The 25,591-nt window shown below is 41.3% G+C and overlaps 1 protein-coding gene across 2 annotated transcripts in view; it reads left to right on the top strand.

Moving 5' to 3' along the window:
* LOC129764256 (dual specificity protein phosphatase Mpk3) overlaps positions 1-25,591 on the top strand; it is a 147,884-nt gene that overhangs the window by 28,179 nt on the left and 94,114 nt on the right. Inside the window, exon 1 of one of the 2 annotated variants that reach the window (XM_055763174.1) lies at positions 5,226-6,742. The exons of the other annotated variant lie outside the window; for it this stretch is intronic. Within the exon in view, the coding sequence (XP_055619149.1) occupies positions 6,352-6,742 (391 nt within the window). The 5' untranslated portion in view covers positions 5,226-6,351. Of the gene's footprint in view, positions 1-5,225; positions 6,743-25,591 lie in introns of those variants that run through there. 2 annotated transcript variants of the gene reach the window in all.

Below are 25,591 nucleotides of genomic sequence, written 5' to 3'. Positions count from 1 at the left end.
ATGTAGGTTGGAAGCTGATTCCACAAAGTAATTGCACGAACGAAGAAGGTACTACTGTAGTGAGAGGAGTTATGTTGCGGTACGATGTAGTGTCTTACTCGAGAGCTTCTGAATGGTTGCAACTTTTCAGAGAGGTAGTTTGGACCTTGATGGATAATTTTGAATAAGGTAACACAACTTCTAACTTTAATGAAATCAAAAAATTAACAGCCCAGAAGCTGCTGTTGTAGGTGGCTTACACTGTCATATATTGATAAGTTAAAAACCCAACGCACGCAATGATTCAAGGCAACTCTTAAACGATTTAGAGCACTAGCAGAGGCATTCAAAAACAACTCTAATCCGTAAAAAAGTGTGGCCTCAAAAGTGAACTGAAAAGCTTCACGTTTGTTGAAATGGATAACATACGAGCCGTAAGCCTTAAATGTCTCAATCCGGCATAGATTTTCGCGCATTGGGAGTTAACTTGGGAATCCCATTCTAAATTACGCTGAAAAATTATACCGAGATTAGAAACTTTATTAACATATTCAATAATATCATTATTAATTACTAGGCTTGGTAATTCAATACGTAGATGCCGGAAATGAACATGGCTTTCGTTTTGGATGAATTTATTTACTTATTACTTTCGCGATCTTCCACGCCCGAGGAAATTTACCACTTGATATAATCAAATTAAACAGATAGGAAATTGGAGCTATAACGAAGGGCAGGATTAGCTTAATAAATTTTAAGGGAATTCCATCTAAGCCAATTGCATTGGAAGTTATAGATGAGATAGCCGCCACAATTTCCGAGTTACTAAAAGGAGAAAAATTGAAACCATCAGGGTTCTCATATGGTATCGCTGGTAATTCGCAGTCTATAGTGAAGTTTTCCCCAAAAAATGCATTTACTTCATCGGGAGAATTGTTAAACTTTATGCTGTAATTAGAGCTACTAACAACATTCAAATGCTTTACTTTTTTCCACATCTCTTTGCTAGAGTTAGCAGATTCCATGAAAGTACTTAAGTAGTTACGTTTAGCCTTGTTTATCAAATGAGTTACACGATTACGTAACCTTCTAAACTGCATGTGATCTTGTTCATTTTTTGAAGTGACCCAAAGTCTGTACGCAACATCTCTCTCAATCATTGCGTTCAATATGTCATTATTAAACCACTTTGCTCTTGAGTTGATCCTCACTGGTCGTAGAGGGACAAAAAATTCAAAGAAACTTACCATATTCGTATTAAAAAAGTCAAGAGCTAAGTCGGAATCAGTAATACTATATAGTCGGGACCAATCAAAATTTATCAGCGTGGTTTGTAACAAAGAATAATCAATGTGATTATGCTCTCTAAAAAACTTCTGATGTCCTTCATCACTACGAATTATGTTGAGGGATGAGAAAATAATATCGTGTTGAGAGAAACCAGGAGCAGCAACTTGATTGAAATTTAGTACGAAATCAGTGTCATTTGTTATCAATAAATCAATTAATGAACTTCCACTCGAATAAAAGTGTGTTGGCTCATTGTTGACGACGGTAAATCCATAATTTTCTAAAACGCTACAAAAACTTGAAGTTCTACCGCCAGGATCTCGTAAATTAGTATTGAAATCTCCCGTCAAGATTACATTAGAGTAATTAAGAGACAATTCTGAAAGCTTTTGGTCCAAGAAGATAGAACAGTCTATCCGAGGGGGAGAATAAATAACACCGAGAAGAAATGTGTTATTGTTCACCCGAACTTCAATGAACATATATTCAGTTCGATTACGGTCTTCCATCTCCGCTACCACCTCAGAAACATCGATTACCTTACAATTGAGATCTAGTTTGTGGTAAATACAAACGCCTCCACCTCGACTGTACCGTCGATCATTTCTTAAAAGTTGATAACCATCCATAGCAATTATGCTATCGCAGATACTCTCTTTTAACCAGGTTTCAGACAAGCAAATTATATCAATTTTACTGTCGGTAAAGCATTGCTTAAATGCATTGAACTTGGTTAATTGACGAGCACATAAGCTTTGTACGTTCATATGACACACATTTATACAATCGTCAAGTAATGCCACATTCATAACAGCTCGTGGAATATCAGCAACACCTTGTCCCGCTCGTACAACGTTCATCTGATTAACCGACATCGAAAAGCATAAACATGATCAATAGTATGGACTGAAGAGGCAAAATAGGCGGCAGGAACGGAATAAGCAGTGAAGTAAAGTTCAAAACAATATACATTTCAAAAGAATTCATCAACATTCTACTCATTCAATAATGTGGTTTTCAATCGCTAATATCATTGAAGTCGATACAATGCAACAATGATTTCTTCCGCTACGGTGGCGGAGAGGAACAACAAAAACAGCAAGAACAACAGCAATGGCAGCAACAGCAGCAACATATTCGATGTTTATTGATGTTTGACTTTCAGGAGGGAAGATAACAAGGATAACTAAAGGAGTGGAATGACGAGAAGAAATGAAGGAATAAACAATAACTTGTAAGGAAGGGGTTTAATGTCAACAGTTGTTGGTGTTCTCCGGTTGAAACTTCGCTAACTGATCCACATTATATATCGGCAGCGCTGGTGTATCCTCAGTCTGCTTCACGAAAATAGTTCCATCCTTGGAGTAAACAAGTTGAATTATCCCACGTTGCTTCAGCTTAAGAGCAATCCCTTTGATACGACGAGCCGATTCGGTGAGATTTTCATTTATGTAAATGCGCCTGTTGACATCATATCCAAGCTGGGCCAAACTCAGATTCCTTTTGGCGAGGTAACGATGAAAGAATTCATCCCGGGATGCCCTGAAGGCAAATTGGATTAGAATGGGTGGAGTTGCGCCTGCAACGATAGGTGCTCTGGCCAAACGTTTGGTGTACATCAGTGGAACTTTTGTATCGCAATATCCAAGTGCAAGGGAAACTTTCTACACCACAATATTAGTGTTTTCCGTAGAACTGTATGGAACACCGGTAAGGATAAGATCGTTCGATTTTGATAGCTTGTTTTTTTTTATCCCATCCGTTTATTAGGATCATTTAGCAATTCAGCTGTCACAGAGCCGAATTTATTCGTATACATTTTTATGTTAAGATAACTATTGTTGTATATTATTTAGGCTTAAGATTCCTATCCATCGATAAACATTTGTTTTTTTTTATGTATAACACAGTAGCTGTTTAGGCCTAAGAATATTCCAATTCTATCGATACACAACACATGCCGAGTATTCCATTTCTATAGATACACAACACATGCCGCCTTTTTCGGCGTTAGAATATTCCTATTGTTCGAATGTTCACAGTTGGACTGTTCACAACGGGACTGCTGATATGAGGCTTCCATTGCTGTGTTAGAATTAGCACCAATTACCGATGCAGCAGATCGTAATGTGAGCGGTAAGGGACTGGGATTACCGACACATGATGATTGTTGCGTGGACGTAGTAGCTAGAATAACACAAGATGGTCAGTTGAGGGGCCCTGAGTTATTAGCTCATGATCGTTCGCTTAGTAGCGGACACGCAACCAATTAGGCTACGAAGACCCCCTTTGATAGCTTGTTAACAGCATTCCTATTCTTGTGAACATCCGATTCCAGTTGTGCGTGAGAATCATTCAACTTGTTTAGATCACGTGCATAACCGGTTTTTAACTGATTCACCTCGTCACGTAGAGTCGCAATCTCACAAACCACTGCATTATTACTAGATTCGATCTTCGCGTTCCCCTCATCGATCATTTGTTTTATTTGCAGCAGTAAGCTGTCGAAGGTTTCAAATTGTTCCTCGGTCTTATCCAGGTCTTCCCTTGATCGTTTTTTGTTTTGGTTCTCACTGTTGGTAACAGTAGACAAAGCAATAGCAGTTTTACCCATCTTCGCAGCCACAGCACGAGTCAATGCTTTGTTGGTGTTCATCCAGTGAATGGTTAATACGGTGTTTGTGTATAACAATGCGGATGAACACTTTTTATTAGAGAGTCGCACTTTAAAATTGTTTTTATTTTTACTTGCGTCAACAATGTTCGTAAACTCCACACTGCTCAGGTGAGTCTTAACGGAACGAGTCAAATAATCGTGTTTGATTCGAAAAAAAGTTTGTTAATTAAGAAATGAACGAGTAATATATGTACGTATAAGATCAAAATTTTTTTTAGACTCGAAATCAATTTACCAGAGGAAAAATGTAATTCCTATTGTTTACGAAAAAACATGAGCTAGGTAACTCTCGCGTAAAAATTTCCAGGAGAAAACAGATCACCGAGATGATCTATGCGAATTATTGGCGTCCTAGAATGCCATATAAAACATCAAAGGTGCATGACGGCGCCAGTGGTTGTATGGTTAGCGTAACAGCCTCACAATCCGATCGGCCTGGGTTCAATCCCAGCTGGCGTCGTTGGGATTTTCTGAGGCGAAAAATCTCTGGTTACGTCTTCCTTCGGAGCGGAAGTAAAAGAAGTTGGCCCGGCTCATGAGTTGTTGAGTCTGATAGGTAGGAACAGGTGGAGTCGCCTCCCTGATGTCGGTGATTGGCACTAAAGTGGCGGAAATAGGCCGACGAAAAATAAGCGAAGATAAAAAAAAAAAAAATCAAAGGTGCATAAAGACCACATTGAAATGTCCATTCAGCTCCATTCTCCTCTCGTTACTCCCGCCTACACTTGCCATTGTATCGATCACTAGTCCTGCATCTCACAGCATTAGACTTCACCCAAGAGAGGAGGCCCATCATAGCAAGTTTTGCAATCGAAGGTCATGTTCTTTACTCGAGAGCGCACATCGCATACTCCATGTGCAAGGCGGATTAGTGCAAGTTTTCCACCCGCAACACTAGCAGAATAACTAAAACAGCACTTTCGAGGGTACATAGATTCGTCCTTCAAAATTCGAACCAATACCAGCATGCGGGCCAACGAAAACGCTATGCAAGAGGCTGGATTGTAGTTGGAAACTGTTGCACATACATGGGATGAAAATAGTGTTGCTGCATGTGGCTACCTGCCCCCCACGCAAGGGGAGAAAAATGTGTGACTCCATGCAGATAAAGTCCTTGGCGCGCATGTGCCCTACTGGTTGCATACCTTCGCTCCTTTGAAAACAGTTGAAAGAACAGACACACACACACACACACACCCATACGCGCGCTGATATCCTCCTAGCGACGCAGAGAGGAAGAGAGAGTCAGATGTGTATCCTGGAGAACTGCTGTTATGTTATTGTACATTTCAGCATCAGAAGCTGGGTGTTGGTAATGTTCTTTGGTTGATGTTTAATTTAACTTTCTTTTGAATCCGATGTGTCCGACATTGTTGACGGAATAGAAAACAAGTGAGATTGGGTGGCTTTCTTGGTTTGGAAGAAACAACAGTGGCAAGCTTGTGCAAATTTTAGTGATGTTCTATTTTTTCATCTCGCAGAAGATGCTGTGTAAGGGTACAATATGTGATTCAATGCGCAAGGGAGCAATGGAAGCATATACCGCTTTACGCAATCGGGGGCTATTTCTTTGAACTTTGTTTTCCAAAATAACAATGGACATCTTTTTATTGTGCGCGTTTACATCGATTTCTTAAAGAAACTGTTCCCAATGAAGAGAAAAAAAGCTTGTTAATAATTTAGTGTAAATTTGGGCGATATCCAACTAGAATCGATTGACAGTCTCAGTTGTTTTGGTCTTGCGAAGTGAACGACAGGTGTCCATTCCCTCGGTGCTGTCAAAATTCATTCAAGCTACACACAGCCACTGCCTTTTGAACACTTACGCAAAGTTCTGTTGGTTTTGTGTTCACACACAAATCATAGCTGCGCATTTATGGTGGTGCGCACGTACACATGCACTCGGAAGGGGGCATTTGGTTTTGATTCATTATTTTATTCGAGTTTCGTTCAGTGAAGAGAGTCTACAGGCTCGTTGGTTGGACAAGTCGTTTCAAACGCTGCGGAAGTGTGGATCCGTTCTGGTGTCGCTCGCTCGTCTCCTGGTCGTGTGCCGGAGTGCTTCGTGCCCCCACTGATGTATACAAAAGATTAGTTTTGCTTCCATAATATCGTGCATTGTTTAGAATTGGAGATGTCGGTGAAATAACAAATCGGTTTCTTGGTCAGGAAAGTGTTTGCAGAAAAATCAGAACCAGTTGTGCAATTTGTTGTTTCTTTGGAAAGAGTGAAAATCATAGTGATCATAGGTAGAGAAATTCGATACTTTCATCAGTGATGAAGTGATACCGTTTTGACCGTGAAAACAACTGATTGTGCATCCGAAGCAAGCGGCGCTTCGGTTTGAAAAGTGGTGTTTTTTTTTCTCGTTTAGTGTTGTTTGTGTAGTAGCGCTTGTTGCCAAAATGCCTGACCACGACATTGAGATAATAACAAGCGAGCAGTTGCACGGTGAGCTGCGAAAATCGCACAAGAATTTTATCATCCTCGACTGCCGTAGTTCGAACGAGTTCACCGAGAGCCACATTCGTACGGCTGTAAACTTTAGCATTCCAAGCATAATGCTGCGACGGTTTGCCGCAGGCAAAATCGACATCACTTCTACGATAAAGTGCCGCGATTTGAAGGAAAGGATACTGTCCTGCTACAAGGAGAGTACCTTCGTGTTGTACAACAATAGCAACGATGTAGTAATCAACGATCCTGGCTACAATAATCAGACGACGAATGACACTACCATCAACGTGTTGCACAGAAAACTCAAGCAAGATGGCTGCCGTGTGGTGTGTCTTGAAGGTTAATATATACAACTGTTTAACTTCTTACTACCTAACCAGGTTGTGTTCGCAATCCGCGCTTAGCGGACACCAGCTCATCTCATATACCCCGTGCTCATTTCAAGCTGTTTTCCCCATGGATGTGATCTAGATCTTAGTCATCGCCATTCAACATTTAATTGATTTAAAAGGAAAAATCATTGGTTAAACTGTTTAGAAATGATTATTATTCATAGCATGCCCACGCTAGTGTTTGTGTTGGAGGAATACACTCCCACACATATATACACAGCGAAGCTGAGCTGAGTTATATCAATGATTCTTCCATTCCTATACACAACGCAACCAGTCCTTCAGTCAGTCAGTCAGCTAGCCAATCCAAACTGTCAATTTCATTATGAAAACCCGTCCAGCGGGTCTCGGTTCGGTTTCGACGATGGCAATAGTAGTAGTAGTAGTGGCGGGTCGCCACGAAACGTGACATACCGACATATACCCGTGGCCCATGTGCAGGTTGGTCACAGTATCAAGCCCCACATCTCCAAAAGCGAATAGAATGCAGCTTATAAAACGCGCCTGCGCATTGTTTATATATTTACAGTCGATTACTCTACCTCCCCGCTCCTCGCCTCGTTTCACCAGTTCCCTCCATCCCAAGACCAATATCGACCACTCTCGAGCCCCGTGTCTCGCCCACGAGTGTGATTTCATTCAGTTTTATCGAACTCAACCTACGCGCTCCGGACGAAAGCGTTTATTGTAGACGCGCGTAGTATCCGTTCTCGTTTAGTTTTTTTTTGTCTTTTTTTTTTGCTGTCACTGTTGATTCTCTACCCCAGCCATGATCAACGGGATGAGCGTATTCGCCAGCTCATGAAGTTTCCGATACCGGACCCCGGACCGCGCTTAGTTTCATGAAAGATGGAAAACAAATACGATCGGGGAATAGCTCACCCAGGATACCACCCATCCACTGGGGGGGAGGTGGGTTTCATTCACCTTTTCCCGTTTTCGGCCTCGGCGAAGGACACACGGGCAACTGGAATACACTTGCTATTTTCGGTGTTTGTTCCAGTGGTGAGCGCGACGCGAGAGAGAGAGAGAGAGAGAGCGAGACCTGGGGGCAACAAAGCACACGCCTTTCGTGCCGTGTCGAGCCCAACAAGCGGCGGCAGCGGCGAAGGGGTTTGCGCCCCCATTGTTCGGTAATATAATATCTATGTACATGAAAGAACGCTCCTCTGTTCCCCTCAGGTGTGTGTTATGGGGAAGAGAAGTAACTCCCAACGGTGCGGAGTATCGGATGACGGCCCGGGAAGTACGGGGCCGCTCGGTTTCACCTGATGGCCGATAACGGTACAGGGGCGCAATGTGAGCACTGATAGGAAGGTTTTATTCGTGCCGTTTTTTACGCCCTTGTATTGTGCGTGGAAAGCCAGAAAATTGATTATCCAGTTGAAACGTTGTTGTAGCTTTCGGATATATGTTTCAATTATTCATTCATTCAATTTGATCGAAGAGAACAAGGTCATGTTTCCAAAAGGTTGATGCGATGTTAACATGTCAATTTAAATTTCACCAACATAAGGGGGCATTAAATCACTGGATACATTCCAAACAAATATTTGAAAGTTATGAAAAGTACTGAAAATAGAATACTGTCTCAGAATATTGAACCCCAAGAGAAAAATGTCGAAACATGATTATCGAATAGAAATTGATACTTTTCAACTCCAATCGTATTTGTACTTTTTCGAGTATAACCCCGTCACTTAGTGCCAGAGGGTGTAATGCAATTTGGAAGAAAACAGTGAAATATTGGTTGTGCAACTTATTTCGTTTGTTTTTTCTCTAACCGGAATATATGGAGGGTAAAATGAAAACCTAAACACAGAACATGCAGGAAAAAATGAAAGATTTCGAATGCTTATAGCTCGAACATTTCGTACTGGATAGGAGAGATGTTTGCATCACTTGATAGGGAATATTTCTACGCATCTATCGCAACTAACAAAATGTTGTTTTTCATTAGATAAACAATTGAATAACTGTAAAATATTAGGCGTTATCTAAACGCCCTAACTGCATCGTTTTGATTGGCCCGATTTACGGTTTCCCTAACACAGCCATCAAAACCAAGCAGCCTTGGGGAAATCGGCATTGCAAATACATGAAAGTAGGGGGACTTTTGTTCTCATCGAAACATGTTCCCTAACACAGACTTTAAAACCAAGCAGCGAAATCGGCATTGCAAACACACGAAAGAGCCTAGAGGCGAGTGAACTGAATAGTTTAAACCCTCTTAAAGCCAAAAAGAAGAAAAAGAGCACACGAAAGTAGGGGGAGCTTTTGTTCCCACCGAAATGTGTTCCCTAATAGAGATTTCTAAACCAAGGTGCCTGGAGAAATCGGTATTTCAAATTCATGCAAGTCGGGGATATTTTTGTTCCGACTGGAATGTGTTTCCCAAACACAGACTTCAAATCCATGAAGCGTGGGGAAATCGGCATTGCGAATTCATACAAATCGGTGATATTTTTGTTCCGATTGAAATGTGTTTCCCTAACACAGACTTCAAAACCGAGGTTTCTGGTGAAATCGGCTCTGCAAATAAATGCAAACTGCGAGTACTTTTGTCCTCGCTTGCCTTTGTGCAGAGTGGAATATGTCTGTCCTAACATGATCATAAGGAACCTGGGAAAATCGTGCAGCCACTAGAAGCGAATGAACTTCCCAGTTTCAAGCAAATTCGAGATTCGAGAAGTATGTACACTTTTGGGATGTAAACTTCAGAGGGAAATGTAAAATAAAATAATCGTTTGATAATTTTTTTTTGTCTTTATTGGAAAGATTTTCAGCCTTAGGCTGGTTCATCAAACGTTTGATAATTCTTCCGTACATATATTTTGTTCTAGTCATCATACCAAACGTAAAAGGTCCGTCATTAAATTTACTTGTAACGAAGAACAATCAATCACAATAAATGATTTGACTTTACACGGCATTTGTTCATTTTTTTCACTCACAGAGCAAATATATTGAACTCAATTGAATTTGGAAACTGTTTCATTCAATCAAGAATTTAATCAATACAAACGAATGATTGCTAAGCTAAGGTAGTTCCACGTGAACCTTGCGGTTATATCATAGATATAACCCACTAATTTTTTTTTTGTATAAAAAAAACACTTATTTGAATGATAAAATGAATTAACCCATTAGTGCCCAGCGTATCAAATTTAATACGCAAAAATGCCCGTTTTTGAAAAACTGTTTTTGATGAGACTTAAGTGTTAAGCGCATTTTAAATGATACCACATGACAATTCAAGATTGTCTTTTGTGTCAATGTAATTTTTGTTGTTTTGCTGTGTATTGAAGCTTGCAAAGTTCGAGTTTAATGTAGTCGCGAAAGTTAAACATAAATTTATCAAAGTTTTACATCTTGAAGGATACTAAACTGCTCAAATCTGTGACAAAACACTACTAGACGAGTGTCAAAAATGATATCTAGCAAAAAATCCGAAGAAAATCATGAAACCGCAAAAAAATCTATGTTTACTTTTGAACGTATGAAGTTTCATACGCTGTGCAACTACGGTATATTTTTTTCTCAATAGGATATATCAGCTTTCCGATAATCCGGAGGAGCTGTACAATTATCTGATTGATTTGGACGAAGACGCTTTCGAAAATCTGGTGTCAACAAATGATATTGACTTTGTCATCGTGCCCCCAAGCGGCGGAAACAGCGATGTGGATGCTGGAGATAGTGACTCGGAGGACGGCCCTTCCGGTTTTCCGTGAACGTGTTCCGAAGAACTCCAAGATGGCCAGGGAAAATTTAACACAATTTCAGCGCCAATCGAATACAGTAAAACCTGTTTTTGTGCGGTTTTCTGTTCTTGTGCTATTTTCTTTGTGCGGTGTATGAAAAGAGCACATTTGACGAAGTTATCGTTCATTTAGTTTTTTTCGATGGTTTATATGCATATCAGTGCGAAAAAAGCATATTTGCGTCTCAATTACCACGTCTGAAATCATTCCCCTCCTCTCATCAAATGCTCTAAGTTTTTCTAAGTTTTTACATGACATGATTTCTAACAGCAACGCGTTTCGACATGCAACCACAAAACAGCCACCCGCAACCGAAAAGGCAAAGTGTTCCAGGGAAACAAAAGGAAATTGAACGATGAATGGCGTGGATTTGGGATATTTTCTTGGGGGAAACTTTTTTTATGCGGCCACTATCTACCGCACAAATTTTTTTTTTTTTTCAAAATGTGTACCGAACGCGAATTTTTAAAGCTGCTGGTGAAGTTTTGCACGGTTTTTTTATGCGACTTTTTTGTGCGGTCCCAATCCCCCCTCCCCCCCAAAAAAGGTTTGCCTGTATATCGATACGGGATGTCGCGGGGAAATGTGATGTTTCATTCTGTTACGTCCTATAAACTATGAACCGCTTTCTTTTATCAACACAGAAACCTGTGCTTAGATACTCTACACGTAGTTGCTCGTCAAATCGTATTGGATCGGGATGGATGACGAAACCTACGCCATAACCGACTTCCATCAATTTCTGGACAAAAAAATTACTTCGTCCAGTTCAAATTTGATGTTCCGAAACTGAATGAATGTTTACATCCTGAGGCAACACGGGGACAAAGGTATTGAATTCGCAGGAATTACACAATATGTGTTTTAGCAGGTGATTGAAAACAGAAACTATCATGCTTTATCACTAAGAGCATAACTGTGTCTTCTAGTTGCAAAACCGGCCAACCCATCAAATTTGAGAAAGTGATTTTTTCGGTTTTTCAAACCTTAGATACATTGTTCAATTGATTGACAGTGAGAAACATCACCAAAATCGATCTATTCCCTGTAAATAATAATGTTCATTTATACTTGGGGAGAGTACGAATCCCCTTCTACGGAATATAATGTTCTAGCATTATTCCATAGGCTACAGAATACTGATTGCACCGGAATTACTGTCCTCAGATGTGTGGCTGGGGGCTGTGGAGGCCAAAACCAAAATACAATGATGATGTTCATGCTACAATACCCGGATGACCCGGTGCGCCCCCAATCAACTGAAAAAGGTGGAGATCGTTTTCCCCATTCTCGGTTATTCGTTCATCCCTCCAGATCGTGTGTTTTCCCAAATTGAGAGAAATTGAGGAACTTGGAGACCCAGGTTCAGCCTTTAGAGTTCAACAGCCTTCTCTCAGAAAATGGAGCAGTGTTCAAGCCGGGAAGAGACTACACCAATCTGGGCTGGAAGAGTACCAGTAATACATTCCTCCAACCCCTGCACAATGGCTCTTCAAATTAAACCCTACAACGAGATTTTTTTTATAACCAAGCATAATAAGAAAGTGCTGGTTCAAGGGGAGGGTTTCTACGGAACGGAGATTGGAGCGAGAAAGCCTGTTGTGGAGACTAAGAGATGTATTGCGAACAGTAAGCTTTCGACAGTGGTCCCAGGTACTGTTGTAAACCCTCTGAATCTGCGTTCAGTTCAATGTTCAAACTTTTTTGAACAAACATTCTGGGCCTAACTGGGAGATTGACGATTGTTTGATTTTGTACAAAAACATCTTGACATTAAGGAAGCAGAGTAGAAGAGAGGGACGAGGCAGGACATCACGGAGCAATGTGTGAGTCCGTCGAAGATGATAATGCCATAATGAGTTTCTGGATGTTTATTAATGTTTTTTTTTTATTAAATCGTTTATTTTTACAGGCTCAGTTACATAAGTTTAAAGGAGCCAAACTCCTGACTGTATTGTTACAAGTATATATAAACATTTTTCCTTAATTCTAATGTCAATGGTGTAGAAAACCGATTACTCGAGTTTAGAAGGGTGACATATTTTCTTCAGGAAAAAGAAGGGATAAAAGGATATGTTGACAATGTTCACTCTCACATTCACACTCACATTCATTACACTCAATTCTTAAGCCTATCTTATATCTAATATGTTTTTACATTTCACCTTATTCTATTGTTAATAAGAAGGGATTTGATTTCTCGCGAAGGAAAAGGAAAAGGAGAATATAAGGATATAAGGACAATCAGACACGAAGATCGATAACTTTTAGGAAGACATATATTTGGGACATGTAATCAAGGTCTAAACCAGCCAACACATCTCTCACCGGCACATTGGGCTGCCTTCCCCTAGCCCGAAGAGAGTTTTCTAAATTCGATCTGGCAACAAGATACTCCTCGCACGACCAAACAACGTGTTCGACGTCGTGGTAACCTTGGCCGCAGGCACAGATATTGCTGTCGGCAAGATCAAAACGAAAGAGTAGCGCGTTTAACGAACAGTGATTGGACATGAGTCGGGAGAAGGTGCGAATAAAGTCCCGACTCAAGTCCAGACTTTTGAACCATGGTTTGAGGCTAACCTTAGGGATAATCGAGTGAAACCACCGGCCCAATTCATCTTCGTTCCATTTGCGTTGCCAGTTAACGATGGTATTTTTACGAACTAAAGAATAAAATTCATTGAAGGCGATTTGACGCTGATAAATTTCGCCTTCAATTGCACCTACCTTTGCTAATGAGTCAGCCCTCTCATTACCCGGAATTGAGCAATGTGAAGGGACCCAGACAAAGGTAATGACATAACAGCGTCTGGTTAAAGCACTCAAAATTTCTCGTATTCTCTCAAGGAAGTACGGCGAGTGCTTTTCCGGCCTCACTGAACGGATAGCTTCGACAGAGCTAAGACTATCCGTTACAATGTAATAGTGTTCAACAGGTCGTGAGGCGACGCTGTCCAGCGCCCAATGAATTGCTGCCAATTCAGCAATATACACTGAGCAAGGATTCTGAAGACTGTGTGAGGTGCTAAAAAATTCGTTGAACACTCCAAATCCTGTGGACTCATTCATAGAGGACCCATCAGTGAAGTACATATTATCACAATTGATACGCCCATACTTTGCATTGAAGATCGTAGGAACGATCCCCGATCGATGATAATCTGGAATTCCATGGATTTTCTCCTTCATGAACAGATAAAAAAATACAGAGGAATTGATGTAGTCAGGAAAACAAACACGGTTGGGAATATACAAAGAAGGATCAACCTGCATGGAGACGAATTCATGATATGAGCTCATGAATCCAGAATGAAAATTTAGCTCGATCAGCTGCTCAAAATTTCCGATCACCAATGGGTTCATAACCTTACACCGGATGAGGAACCGAAGAGATATTAAATTGAAGCGATATTTTAGTGGGAGTACGCCTGCCAAAACCTCGAGACTCATGGTATGCGTTGAGGGCATACATCCCAACGCAATACGGAGACAAAGATACTGAATTCGCTCGAGTTTAATGAGGTGTGTTTTGGCAGCTGATTGAAAACAGAAACTGCCATACTCCATCACTGAGAGAATAGTTGTTCGATACAACATTATAAGATCTTCGGGATGGGCTCCCCACCAGGTGCCGGTAATTGTACGGAGAAAGTTTATTCTTTGTTGACATTTTTTACTCAGATACCTAATATGGGCCCCCCAAGTACATTTGGAGTCGAACCAGACCCCAAGATACTTGAATGACATAGCATGAGTGATCGGTTTACCCAAAAGTTGAAGCTTTGGTTTTGCTGGTCTATGCTTCCTAGAAAAAACCACCATCTCTGTTTTCTCCGTGGAGAATTCGATCCCTAGCCCAATGGCCCAGGTTGAAAAATTGTTCAATGTATCTTGTAAGGGTCCTTGCAGGTCGGATTCGTTTGATCCTACGACCGACACCACTCCATCATCTGCAAGTTGTCTTAGGCTGCAATTTTGTGTAAGGCAATTGTCGATGTCGCTTACATAGAAGTTGTACAAAAGGGGGCTTAAACATGAGCCCTGGGGGAGGCCCATGTAGGATACCCGATTTACTGTCGAATCCCCGTGAGAAAAATTCAACTGTTTCTCACAAAGCAAGTTATATAACATATTATTCAACAGAGGCGGCAGACCCCGAGAGTGTAATTTGTCTGACAAAACCTCTATTGAAACAGAATCAAAGGCCCCCTTTATGTCCTTTATATACTGAAGCCATTTGTTTTTTTTCGGCGTAAGCCATTTGAATTTCTGAAGAAAGCAACGCAAGACAATCATTCGTCCCCTTGGCCCTGCGGAACCCATATTGTGTATCTGAGAGTAAGCCATTCGTTTCAACCCAACGATCAAGGCGAAACAAGATCATTTTCTCCAACAATTTCCGTATACAAGACATCATTGCTATTGGGCGGTACGAATTGAAGTCGGACGCGGGCTTTCCGGGTTTTTGAATAGCTATAACTCGTACTTGTCTCCAATCATCTGGAACAATATTATGCTCCATAAACCGATTGAATAAATTCAACAAGCGATATTTCGCCACATCAGGGAGGTTTTTCAGCAAGTTGAACTTAATTCTATCCGATCCCGGAGCAGAATTGTTACATGAAAGGAGAGCAAGAGAGAATTCTACCATCGAAAACTCGGAATTAAGATCGCACCTATCTTGTGAAATATCTCGAACAATTTTTTGTACAGGAACGGAATCGGGACATACCTTCCGTGCAAAATTTAAAATCCATCGATGTGAATATTCCTCGCTTTCATTCGTTGAAGAGCGATTTCTCATGTTTCGAGCCACTTTCCATAATTTTTTCATTGACGTTTCTCGTGACAGACCTCCCACGAAATTTCGCCAATAAGCACGTTTTTTACCTTTGATCAAGTTTTTAAAATGATTTTCAAGGGATAAATACGTTTGAAAATTCTCAATGGTTCCACTTTTCCGAAAAGCTTTAAATGCATTCGATTTATCCTGATAAAGCTTGGAACATTGGCTATCCCACCATGGATTGGGAGGCCTTCGACGAATAGTGGAACCTGGGATGGGTTTCGTTTGAGCGCGAACCGCGCTGTCATAGATCAAACGAGAAAGGAAGTTATACTCCTCCAATAGAGGTAAACCATCTTTGGAATAGATGGCTAGAGCAATCGCGTCCGCATATTTTTTCCAGTCAATGTGTCTTGTGAGGTCATATGCCATATTTATAGATTCAGAAGAATTCGACCCAATGGTGATGGAAATTTCGATTGGCAAGTGATCACTACCGTTGGGATCCTGGATTACATTCCACTTGCAATCTAACGATAGTGAATTCGAGCAAAGCGAGAGGTCAAGAGCACTTGGGTTAGTAGGAGGTTTAGGTACACGTGTTGTTTCCCCAGTGTTCAAAACGGTCATATTGAAGCTGTTACAAAGGAAGGAGTGAGCACATGTCAAGAAATTGCTTGCGGCTAACCGCAGCTCTCGGAGGCCAATATAAGCTGACAATACAGAGGTCTTTGCCTCTGATGTTTGCATGACAGGCAACAGCTTCGATCCCTCCAATAGGTGGAAGGTCAATTCTAAAAAAAGAGTGACACTTATTGATCCCCAATAGTACCCCTCCGTATCTGTCATCGCGGTCCAAGCGTATTATATTAAAATCGTGGAAAGAGAGATCATTTTGAGAAGAGAGCCAGGTTTCGGACAGTGCAAAAACATCACAATTGACTTTATGAATTAGAAATTTGAATGTATCCAATTTAGGGATAAGACTACGACAATTCCACTGTAAAACAGTGATATCTCCGACCTCTCTATTTAAATTAGACATCAAGAGAGATAATCATTGCAAGGAGGGGCCATGTTTGCATCAATTGTTGCAAAATTGTCTTCAATACTGGAAGCATTGAGATGACAATGGTTCTGATGGAGTCGGAAACATTAAAACACTTGAAGATTTGATCCAAAAGGTCAGACAACTTTATAAATCCCGATTGGGAAGTTGAGCTGGACGGAAAAATAGGGACAGTTGGGGTTTTTGATGTCCCCTCGAGTGCTGGGTCGTTCGAAGATGAACTATTCCCACGGAAGCCAGGAGGAACCTGATTTTACTTGTCCGCTGCACTCGATTTTTTAGGCAAGCTAACAGGGGGTATCACCGGAGGGACTTGTCCATTTTATTAATATTGAACTCTATTAAAAACAGTTTCTAAACCTTTTTGCTTGTCAAATTATACTAGTCAGTTTTTTCGTCTTGATGTTTGAGTTCCACAATACACATGAGGAGAATTTTTTTTCCAAAAATTATTTACTTATTTAAGAAATTCTGTTCATTTTCATCCCGAAAATCCCCATAGTTGTGTATATAATAATAGACACAGCGAGTTATAACGATTATAACGTTCTAATTCGCTGCAAAAGAGGCCAACTCCAGAATAAGTTGCAAAAGCGGCCAAATCCAAAATGAAAATTTGAATAACTATTCCCCTCCATGTGTCCCTGCCATTTGAACGAGCTCTTTCAAACACCCTTGCCTAACGTCACTAAGAATCGAAGAGATTTATTTTTCACCTCATTCTGGCATGATGCTACAGAAGATCGCTTTTCTTGTATTTTTTTTTTATTTTGGGAGATAGCCGGTTTTGAAACTAGGCGACACAATTGTTCGGTACAACTTTACAAGATCTTCTGGCCGGATTCCGTATCAGGGGCCGGTAATGGAATGAAGAAAATTTATTCTTTGTAGGCATTTTCATCCAGATACCACATAGGCTCCTCACGTACACATTTGCTTTTGTTGTGCTGGTCTAAAAGCTTAAAAGCTTTTGTTGTGCTGGTCTACGGTTTCTGGAAACGACGACCTGTTTTCTCAGGGGAAAATTCAATCCTCTGCCCAATACCCGCGTTGAAAAATTGTTCAAGTATTCAAATTCTTTTCAAAACCGAAATAATTGATCAGGTGGATGACCGACCTTTCAACAAAACCCTTTGGAAAAGTAATAGTATCAACACCAACACCGAAGACGAAAAATCGGTGCTAACACTGTTTATTACTGCGTGGTCGAATACACCCAACGCCGGCGAACGATTTGAATGAATTTCCATTCAATTATCAAATGTCAACGATCACGATGCGCGATGGCGTGTGTTTGCTCGAACCCAATTCACACCGCCTACTGTAAACACATTCTATTTAACCCAACAATAATGCCTGGGCGTCAGTCGCAGTTCAAAGCCTACTTAATACAAACAAGTGTAGTGGAAACATATGCTCCGCGAAACCCACGGAGACCCTGGAAATCATCAGATGGTGGCGGTGACGCTTTAATTTAATTGATTCCGTTCCGCTACGAACGCTACGAGAGGACTACATCTCGCTCTCTGCCTCCCTCTCTCTCTCTCTCTCTCTTTCGCTCTGTAATATACCGATGTCCGTCCGGTCATTCGATCATTCGTTGTCGACTTGGCGGCGTTGATTGGGTTCAAAAAGGCGTCCCCAACTCACCAACAACAGCAACAACACCAACGGACGACGATTACGATGACAACCAATTCGGTAACTGCGCGGATCCAATTAACTTTTCATCAGTTGATGTCGTTGGGTTGATTTCACATCCCATGCGTCGCTCACGTGGGACGATTTTAATCGCGGAGCGGAGGGCTACCTTCCGTCGTCCGGTCATTTCATTTCATTTTTTTTTTGTTTGTGTGCTCCACCATCGCCGTCGTCATCGTCCCCATTCTCTGTTTCAGCACTACTTCACCTTCACCAATTCGAATATTTATGAATGAGTATCCCCCTCCCGTGGCTGAGGGCGAGGGACGACGGCTCCAAGTCAAGTGGGCTTTAGTCGGGGAGGGTGACGGACGGCAAACGAGCGACAAAACACAAATGATAGTGCGATGGCAGCCAGGCAGGCAAGCAAGCAAGCAGGGAGAAACCACACCGACCAAATGAATGAGTTGTGAACCGACCGACTGTCGAGTGAATGAGCGGATATCGTCCTTCGTGCGTCCTCCCTTCGGGGCATTCCCTTCGTACTCCCTTCTCTGGTTCTCACACAGTCTGATGATATACATACTACGCGCCGTGCCGGTGAGCTGCGATCGTTTCGCCGCAGAGGACGCCACTCATAAACGTGTGCCTGCTAGGTGCTTATGTTATATCGTGGGATTCTCAACGTGGCTAACATTGTTTGAAATGAGAGCGCACAATCGGTACAATCCCATATAGGATGGTTTCGCGTTTGTCAGGGTTTCGAGGTTTGGTGGATCGATATTTCGTTAAATACATTTTACACTCAGAACAACGATTAGCGATTTCTTCTTCTGTAGGAGCCTTGAACCACTGTGACCATTAGTTTGATCTATTGTAGTCCACTCCAGTATGTTATGAACGCACTTTTAGTTCGTTTCATCAAATTCATCATATAATAATAAAAATTGTAATTTAGGTAGTTTTGTATCAAGTTTCAAAAAAAAAAAAATCGTAGAGGGTGGGGTCAGCGGCTTTGGGGTGGAATTGGTCTGTACGAGAGTTGTACGAATAAAAGTAACTGACTATTTTGAATTTGGATTTTTCATGAACTAATGTGTTCTTCTGGTCAAGCCTTTTTCATTTGATATCCAAATTAAAGAGAGGTTTTGAAAAAAACAACATATAAAGGGTGTGTCACATCACGGAAAAAACGCTGTAGAAATTCGCCCAGTAGACCGATCCTTTTGAAAATTTTAGACAGTAAAACAAAAACTATTAAACAACTTTTGGCATTTTCTTTTTATTCATACTTCGAGCCCAAGCCCGTATGCTCGCACCTTCCTCTTTACCCCGTCCATAAGGTTCTGTACAACGTCAGGTTGTAGTTTTTTTTGAACAGAAATCCATTTTCTCTTGAAGTCCGCCTCCGATTTGACAACTTTTGGGTTCTTCCAGAATGCCTGCTTCATAATCGTCCAATATTTCTCTATTGGGCGAAGCTCCGGAGCGTTGGGCGGGTTCATTTCCTTTGGCATGAAGGTGACCCCGTTGGCTTCGTACCACTCCAACACGTCCTTTGAATAGTGGCACGAAGCGAGATCCGGCCAGAAGATGGTCGGGCCCTCGTGCTGCTTCAATAGTGGTAGTAAGCGCTTCTGTAGGCACTCCTTAAGGTAAACCTGCCCGTTTACCGTGCCGGTCATCACGAAGGGGGCGCTCCGCTTTCCGCAAGAGCAGATCGCTTGCCACACCATGTACTTTTTGGCAAACTTGGATAGTTTCTGCTTGCGAATCTCCTCCGGAACGCTGAATTTGTCCTCTGCGGAGAAGAACAACAGGCCCGGCAGCTGACGAAAGTCCGCTTTGACGAAGGTTTCGTCGTCCATTACCAGGCAATGCGGCTTCGTCAGCATTTCGGTGTACAGCTTCCGGGCTCGCGTCTTCCCCACCATGTTTCGCCTTTCGTCGCGGTTAGGAGCCTTCTGAACCTTGCATGTACGCAGGCCCTCCCGCTGCTTGGTCCGCTGGACGAATGAACTTGACAAATTCAGCTTATTGGCGACATCCCGGACCGAACTTCTCGGATCACGTCTAAACTGCTTAACTACGCGCTTGTGATCTTTTTCACTGCCGGAGCATCCATTTTTGCCGTTCTTCACCTTCCGGTCGATGGTTAGGTTCTCGAAGTATCGTTTTAGTACTCTGCTGACCGTGGATTGGACGATTCCCCGCATCTTACCGATGTCCCGATGTGACAACTCCGGATTCTCGAAATGAGTGCGCAGGATTAATTCACGACGCTCTTTTTCGTTCGACGACATTTTTCCAAATTTACGAAAAATTGACAGTGAAGCATGGCCAACGTGATCTATACACTCTTATCTGATTATAAGCGAATGCTGAAGATATAATTCCTAAAAATTAAATTTCTACAGCGTTTTTTCCGTGATGCAATTTGATGTGACACACCCTTTATCACCATTTTGGATTTGCATTTTCACAAATGACTATGTTCTACTAGTCAAGCCCTTTCGTTTGATACCCATATTGACGGGGTTTTGATAAAATGTGGAATACGCACTTTTATAACTACAGCAGAGATAAAGGCGTGTTCCAAATTTCAGATCAATCGGTCACCAGGAAGGGGGTTAAATTTCTATTGATATGGGACAACTCTACAGATAAACATACGAACATACTTACAGTAGGTCTCGCTAAATGAAACCGTTCAAAAATATAGTGTAAAAACTATATTTTTTATGTTTTTGATTTTTTGATTATTCTACATATCCCATATATTGGAATTTAAGTGCCAATTCAATAAAATTCCGTTTGAAAATCCTATTCAAATTGAACGAGAAAAGTGTCACCCACATCTGGGTGACGGGACCTCCCAGGAAATACACCCGTCACCTAAAACTGGTGAGACGGGACGATGAAAGTGTTAATGTGAGTATACTATTTCCAATAGAATGCAAATAAGCTTTAACCACACTCTCAAACGGTGCAACTTTAAAGGACTTAGTGCTAATCCTTCAAAAATAGTCATAATCATTTACCAGAAAAAGAAGGTATAAGATTCCATCTCTCAGATTGGAAAGGGTACAATTGGAGCTTTCAAAACGAACCAAATATTTAGGTGTCATGCTTGACCAAAAGCTAAATTGGAACGTAGTATAAAGTGGCGACTAAAACCGAGAATGATTAACTGGATTTACTCGGCAATAGCGCTGTTTCAGTTAATTTATTTGGTTGGTAGACAAATTGAAATTTGTTCAATAGTCTCCTGTTCAAACATTAAAATTTGATATGAAGAGCAATGATCTTTTCAATAATTTTCATGATGACAGATGTTAGACTAATTGGTCTATATGCTTTGGGAGTCGTCCTGTCCCGTTTGCCAGCCTTGGGCATAAATATAAGCCGGAAGTCTCGCCATTTACTAGGAACGTAGCCTACACCCAAACTAGCGTTGGCAGAGAACATTTCATCTTTGGCAGAAATGATGCCATTTCGTGTGCTGGAGAGTCAAATGCGCAAATAATGAGCTGTTTTAAAAGCTTAAAAATGGTTTGTATGTATGCGATCAGACATCTCTTTCTGTTTTCTTTTCTCATTTCATTTGGAATTGTGCAAAAAAAAAGTCCATACAACGTCGTCAATGGGGATCGAACCAAGACCGACTGGAATGCAAAGCTATTTCACACGACCACGCTATCCATATAGCTGCCAGCGCTGTTATATGGGAGCGTGATAATATTACACCTCATAAAATGAAGTTGAAAAGTGTTTTGTATGTATGTAAAAGTGTATATCTTTCTCTGTCTGGGCCGTGTATTTGGAAAACTATACGAAAAGATTTCATATGCTTTCATTCAAATGTGTCTCCTGTTTCGCTCGCTCATATTGGCTCTAGACTATATATTATACAAATGATATACATGTATTGGGGAGTAAAACATTTTCTGTTATTTTTCAGCTCATTCAATGTAATAAATTCGGGTGCGATAACATGTGCTTAAAATTAACTTTGGGTGTAGTACCCTGCTGGCCCTAAACATCTCTGTCAGGTGAGGGACAGTGTTATCCTTGCTTTTTGGTAACAGCACAGGATAAATCCCATCTGGTCCTGGAAATTTTTAAGGGCTTTCAGGAATTCTCTGCCCATTCAACCCTTGACTTCATAAAGATCGTCCTAGCCATTTCTTTAGCTCTATGCTCGCCTCTGGTTGAACAAGATTGAGCTGTATTGAAGCCCTGGGCGTGTCCGGAAGTCAAATGGATTGAGCTTAGGAAGTGCGTGTCTTTCATGATACTAAGTGCTTCCTGGGAATCGGTTGCCACACTCTGTCCTACTTCTATAAGACCAGGTGATCTGCTCTTGCTGCTCTGTGTCAATTGTAAATAAACAATTGTTCGATTTATATTCTAGTGAAAATTGGTTTGTGTGTGTGTGTGTGTGTGTGTGTGTGTGCAAGCGCTGAGTGCAAACAAATATTTTTATATTTTTCAAGAGTCAAGCTTGTATGAGACCAGCCACATTTTCCGTCGTTTTAGTTGTTTTGATCAATAATTCTGGAAAATGCTGAAGGGAAAAGTGCTCACGGTGACAAAAGAAAGACAAATCGATGTATTTCATTAAGAAAATATTGGTAGGGGAAGTGGGGGCATAGTGGTGACCCTAAGGAATGCTCATTTCCAGCGTCCACATACCGCTACAATTCCCGAATATTATAGTTCAACTCATTGTTGTTCAAGATAGCATACGGCTTTTGCTATAAAAAAATCAAAATAGTATATTTTTCATCATTACAAATAAAAGGTGAAAATTTTTTTCACTTGGAGGTAAAGTGGTCACCTAGTGGGGACAAAGTGGTCACTCGCACATATCATAGTGGGATAGATTTATGCGTTTTTTTCGCCCAAATTTGTTCAAATCATGTTCGATATAGTAGGTACATGTATGAGATAAGCTTGGTCTATTCACCTAGAGTCTCAACTACAATTTTCTCATGCATACAAAAACGTAGTAGGAAACACATAACGTTCCGCATAATGAAGCTTGCTTTAGTTGGAGTGGCTTATTTTTCCAGGGTCAAAGCCACAAAAGAAACCCCTTCAAGAGCAAAATGTGATGAGGTATATTAGCTTTAGTAAACAGAACATTGTAAGTCGTTATGTACCTTTGACCACTTTGCTCTCAAACATCAAAGTAATTTCTATGCTAATTAATCGCTGAGATTGAACAAAATATCTGTTCACCTCTCCTAGAATATTTGAACAGTCGTCCATACTGATGATTTGTCCAACATATCAGATTGAGTAAACTAAATTCCACGAGAATTTCTTAGATACCATGCGCACAGAACTACGGCCGAATGGCTATCGAGAAAGCAATTTCAGTTTTTATTTGTATTTCGACATGCGACAGCTCTACTGAAGTACAGGGTGACTCAAAAGTCATTGAATTCTTCGAACATAAGGTGCCTATCAATACGGTGTCAATAGTCAATAGTTATACTACCAAACAAGCAGGTGACCACTTTGCCCTCACTACCAATATCAGAGAAATTGGACGATCCCATCAAGTAGTGCTCAATTATTTGGCGAATCTTCAAGGATTCGGTAAGAAGGATAGAACTCCACGTAAATCGAAGCTCTCTGACCAGGATAGGTGGGAAATAGTTAGAACAGCTTCGAATACTTAAAAATCGCTTATGCAAATAAAGCAATCTTTGAATTCAAATGTTTCCCGGGAGACAATTCGTCAAATTTGGTAAAAAATCCTCACATAAAGAAGACTTATTAGGTTAAAACTCCTAATCTTACACCATCTCACATCGGGAGACGTCTGAGTTTTGCTAAAGCTTCGTGAATTGTGAATTGTGGCATGGGGCATGGTAGTTTATGACAAGGAATGTTTTCAAAGGAATACATTTTTTTCAGTGGCGAAAAAAAGCTCAATTTGGATGGTCCTAATGGTTTCAACGGGCACTGGTGTGATTTTCGGAAGGAGGAACAGTATATATCAACCAGGAATTTTGGTGGGGGCTCATGCATGGTTTGGGAGGGATTCTATGCAACCGGAAAGCTCAAGATAGCTTTCACATCATTCAAAATGAATAGCCAGGATTACATACATGTTCTGGATTCCTCTATCCTACCGTTTTTGCGAGATATCATTGCAAAAAATCACATTCACAATCACAAAACAATGCTACTAAAGGGTGTGTCACATCAAATTGCATCACGGAAAAAACGCTGTAGAAATTCGCCCAGTAGACCGATCCTTTTGAAAATTTTAGACAGTAAAATAAAAACTATTAAACAACTTTTGGCATTTTCTTTTTATTCATACTTCGAGCCCAAGCCCGTATGCTCGCACCTTCCTCTTTACCCCGTCCATAAGGTTCTGTACAACGTCAGGTTGTAGTTTTTTTTTTTGAACAGAAATCCATTTTTTCTTGAAGTCCGCCTCCGATTTGACAATTTTTGGGTTCTTTCGGAGGGCCTGCTTCATAATCGCCCAATATTTCTCTATTGGGCGAAGCTCCGGCGCGTTGGGCGGGTTCATTTCCTTTGGCACGAAGGTGACCCCGTTGGCTTCGTACCACTCCAACACGTCCTTTGAATAGTGGCACGAAGCGAGATCCGGCCAGAAGATGGTCGGGCCCTCGTGCTGCTTCAATAGTGGTAGTAAGCGCCTCTGTAGGCACTCCTTAAGGTAAACCTGCCCGTTTACCGTGCCGGTCATCACGAAGGGGGCGCTCCGCTTTCCGCAAGAGCAGATCGCTTGCCACACCATGTACTTTTTGGCAAACTTGGATAGTTTCTGCTTGCGAATCTCCTCCGGAACGCTGAATTTGTCCTCTGCGGAGAAGAACAACAGGCCCGGCAGCTGACGAAAGTCCGCTTTGACGTAGGTTTCGTCGTCCATTACCAGGCAATGCGGCTTCGTCGGCATTTCGGTGTACAGCTTCCGGGCTCGCGTCTTCCCCACCATGTTTTGCCTTTCGTCGCGGTTAGGAGCCTTCTGAACCTTGTATGTACGCAGGCCCTCCCGCTGCTTGGTCCGCTGGACGAATGAACTTGACAAATTCAGCTTATTGGCGACATCCCGGACCGAACTTCTCGGATCACGTCTAAACTGCTTAACTACGCGCTTGTGATCTTTTTCACTGACGGAGCATCCATTTTTGCCGTTCTTCACCTTCCGGTCGATGGTTAGGTTCTCGAAGTATCGTTTTAGTACTCTGCTGACCGTGGATTTGACGATTCCCAGCATCTTACCGATGTCCCGATGTGACAAATCCGGATTCTCGAAATGAGTGCGCAGGATTAATTCACGACGCTCTTTTTCGTTCGACGACATTTTTCCAAATTTACGAAAAATTGACAGTGAAGCATGGCCAACGTGATCTATACACTCTTATCTGATTATAAGCGAAAGCTGAAGATATAATTCCTAAAAATTAAATTGTTACAGCGTTTTTTCTGTGATGCAATTTGATGTGACACACCCTTTATTCATACCACTAAGGAAACTAA

The sequence above is a fragment of the Toxorhynchites rutilus genome, chromosome 2, assembly GCF_029784135.1.
Source record: "Toxorhynchites rutilus septentrionalis strain SRP chromosome 2, ASM2978413v1, whole genome shotgun sequence".
In the NCBI taxonomy this organism is placed as follows: domain Eukaryota; kingdom Metazoa; phylum Arthropoda; class Insecta; order Diptera; family Culicidae; genus Toxorhynchites; species Toxorhynchites rutilus.
The sequence above is the reverse complement of the archived record's forward strand: the minus strand, read 5'-3'. Positions and strand labels throughout refer to the sequence as shown.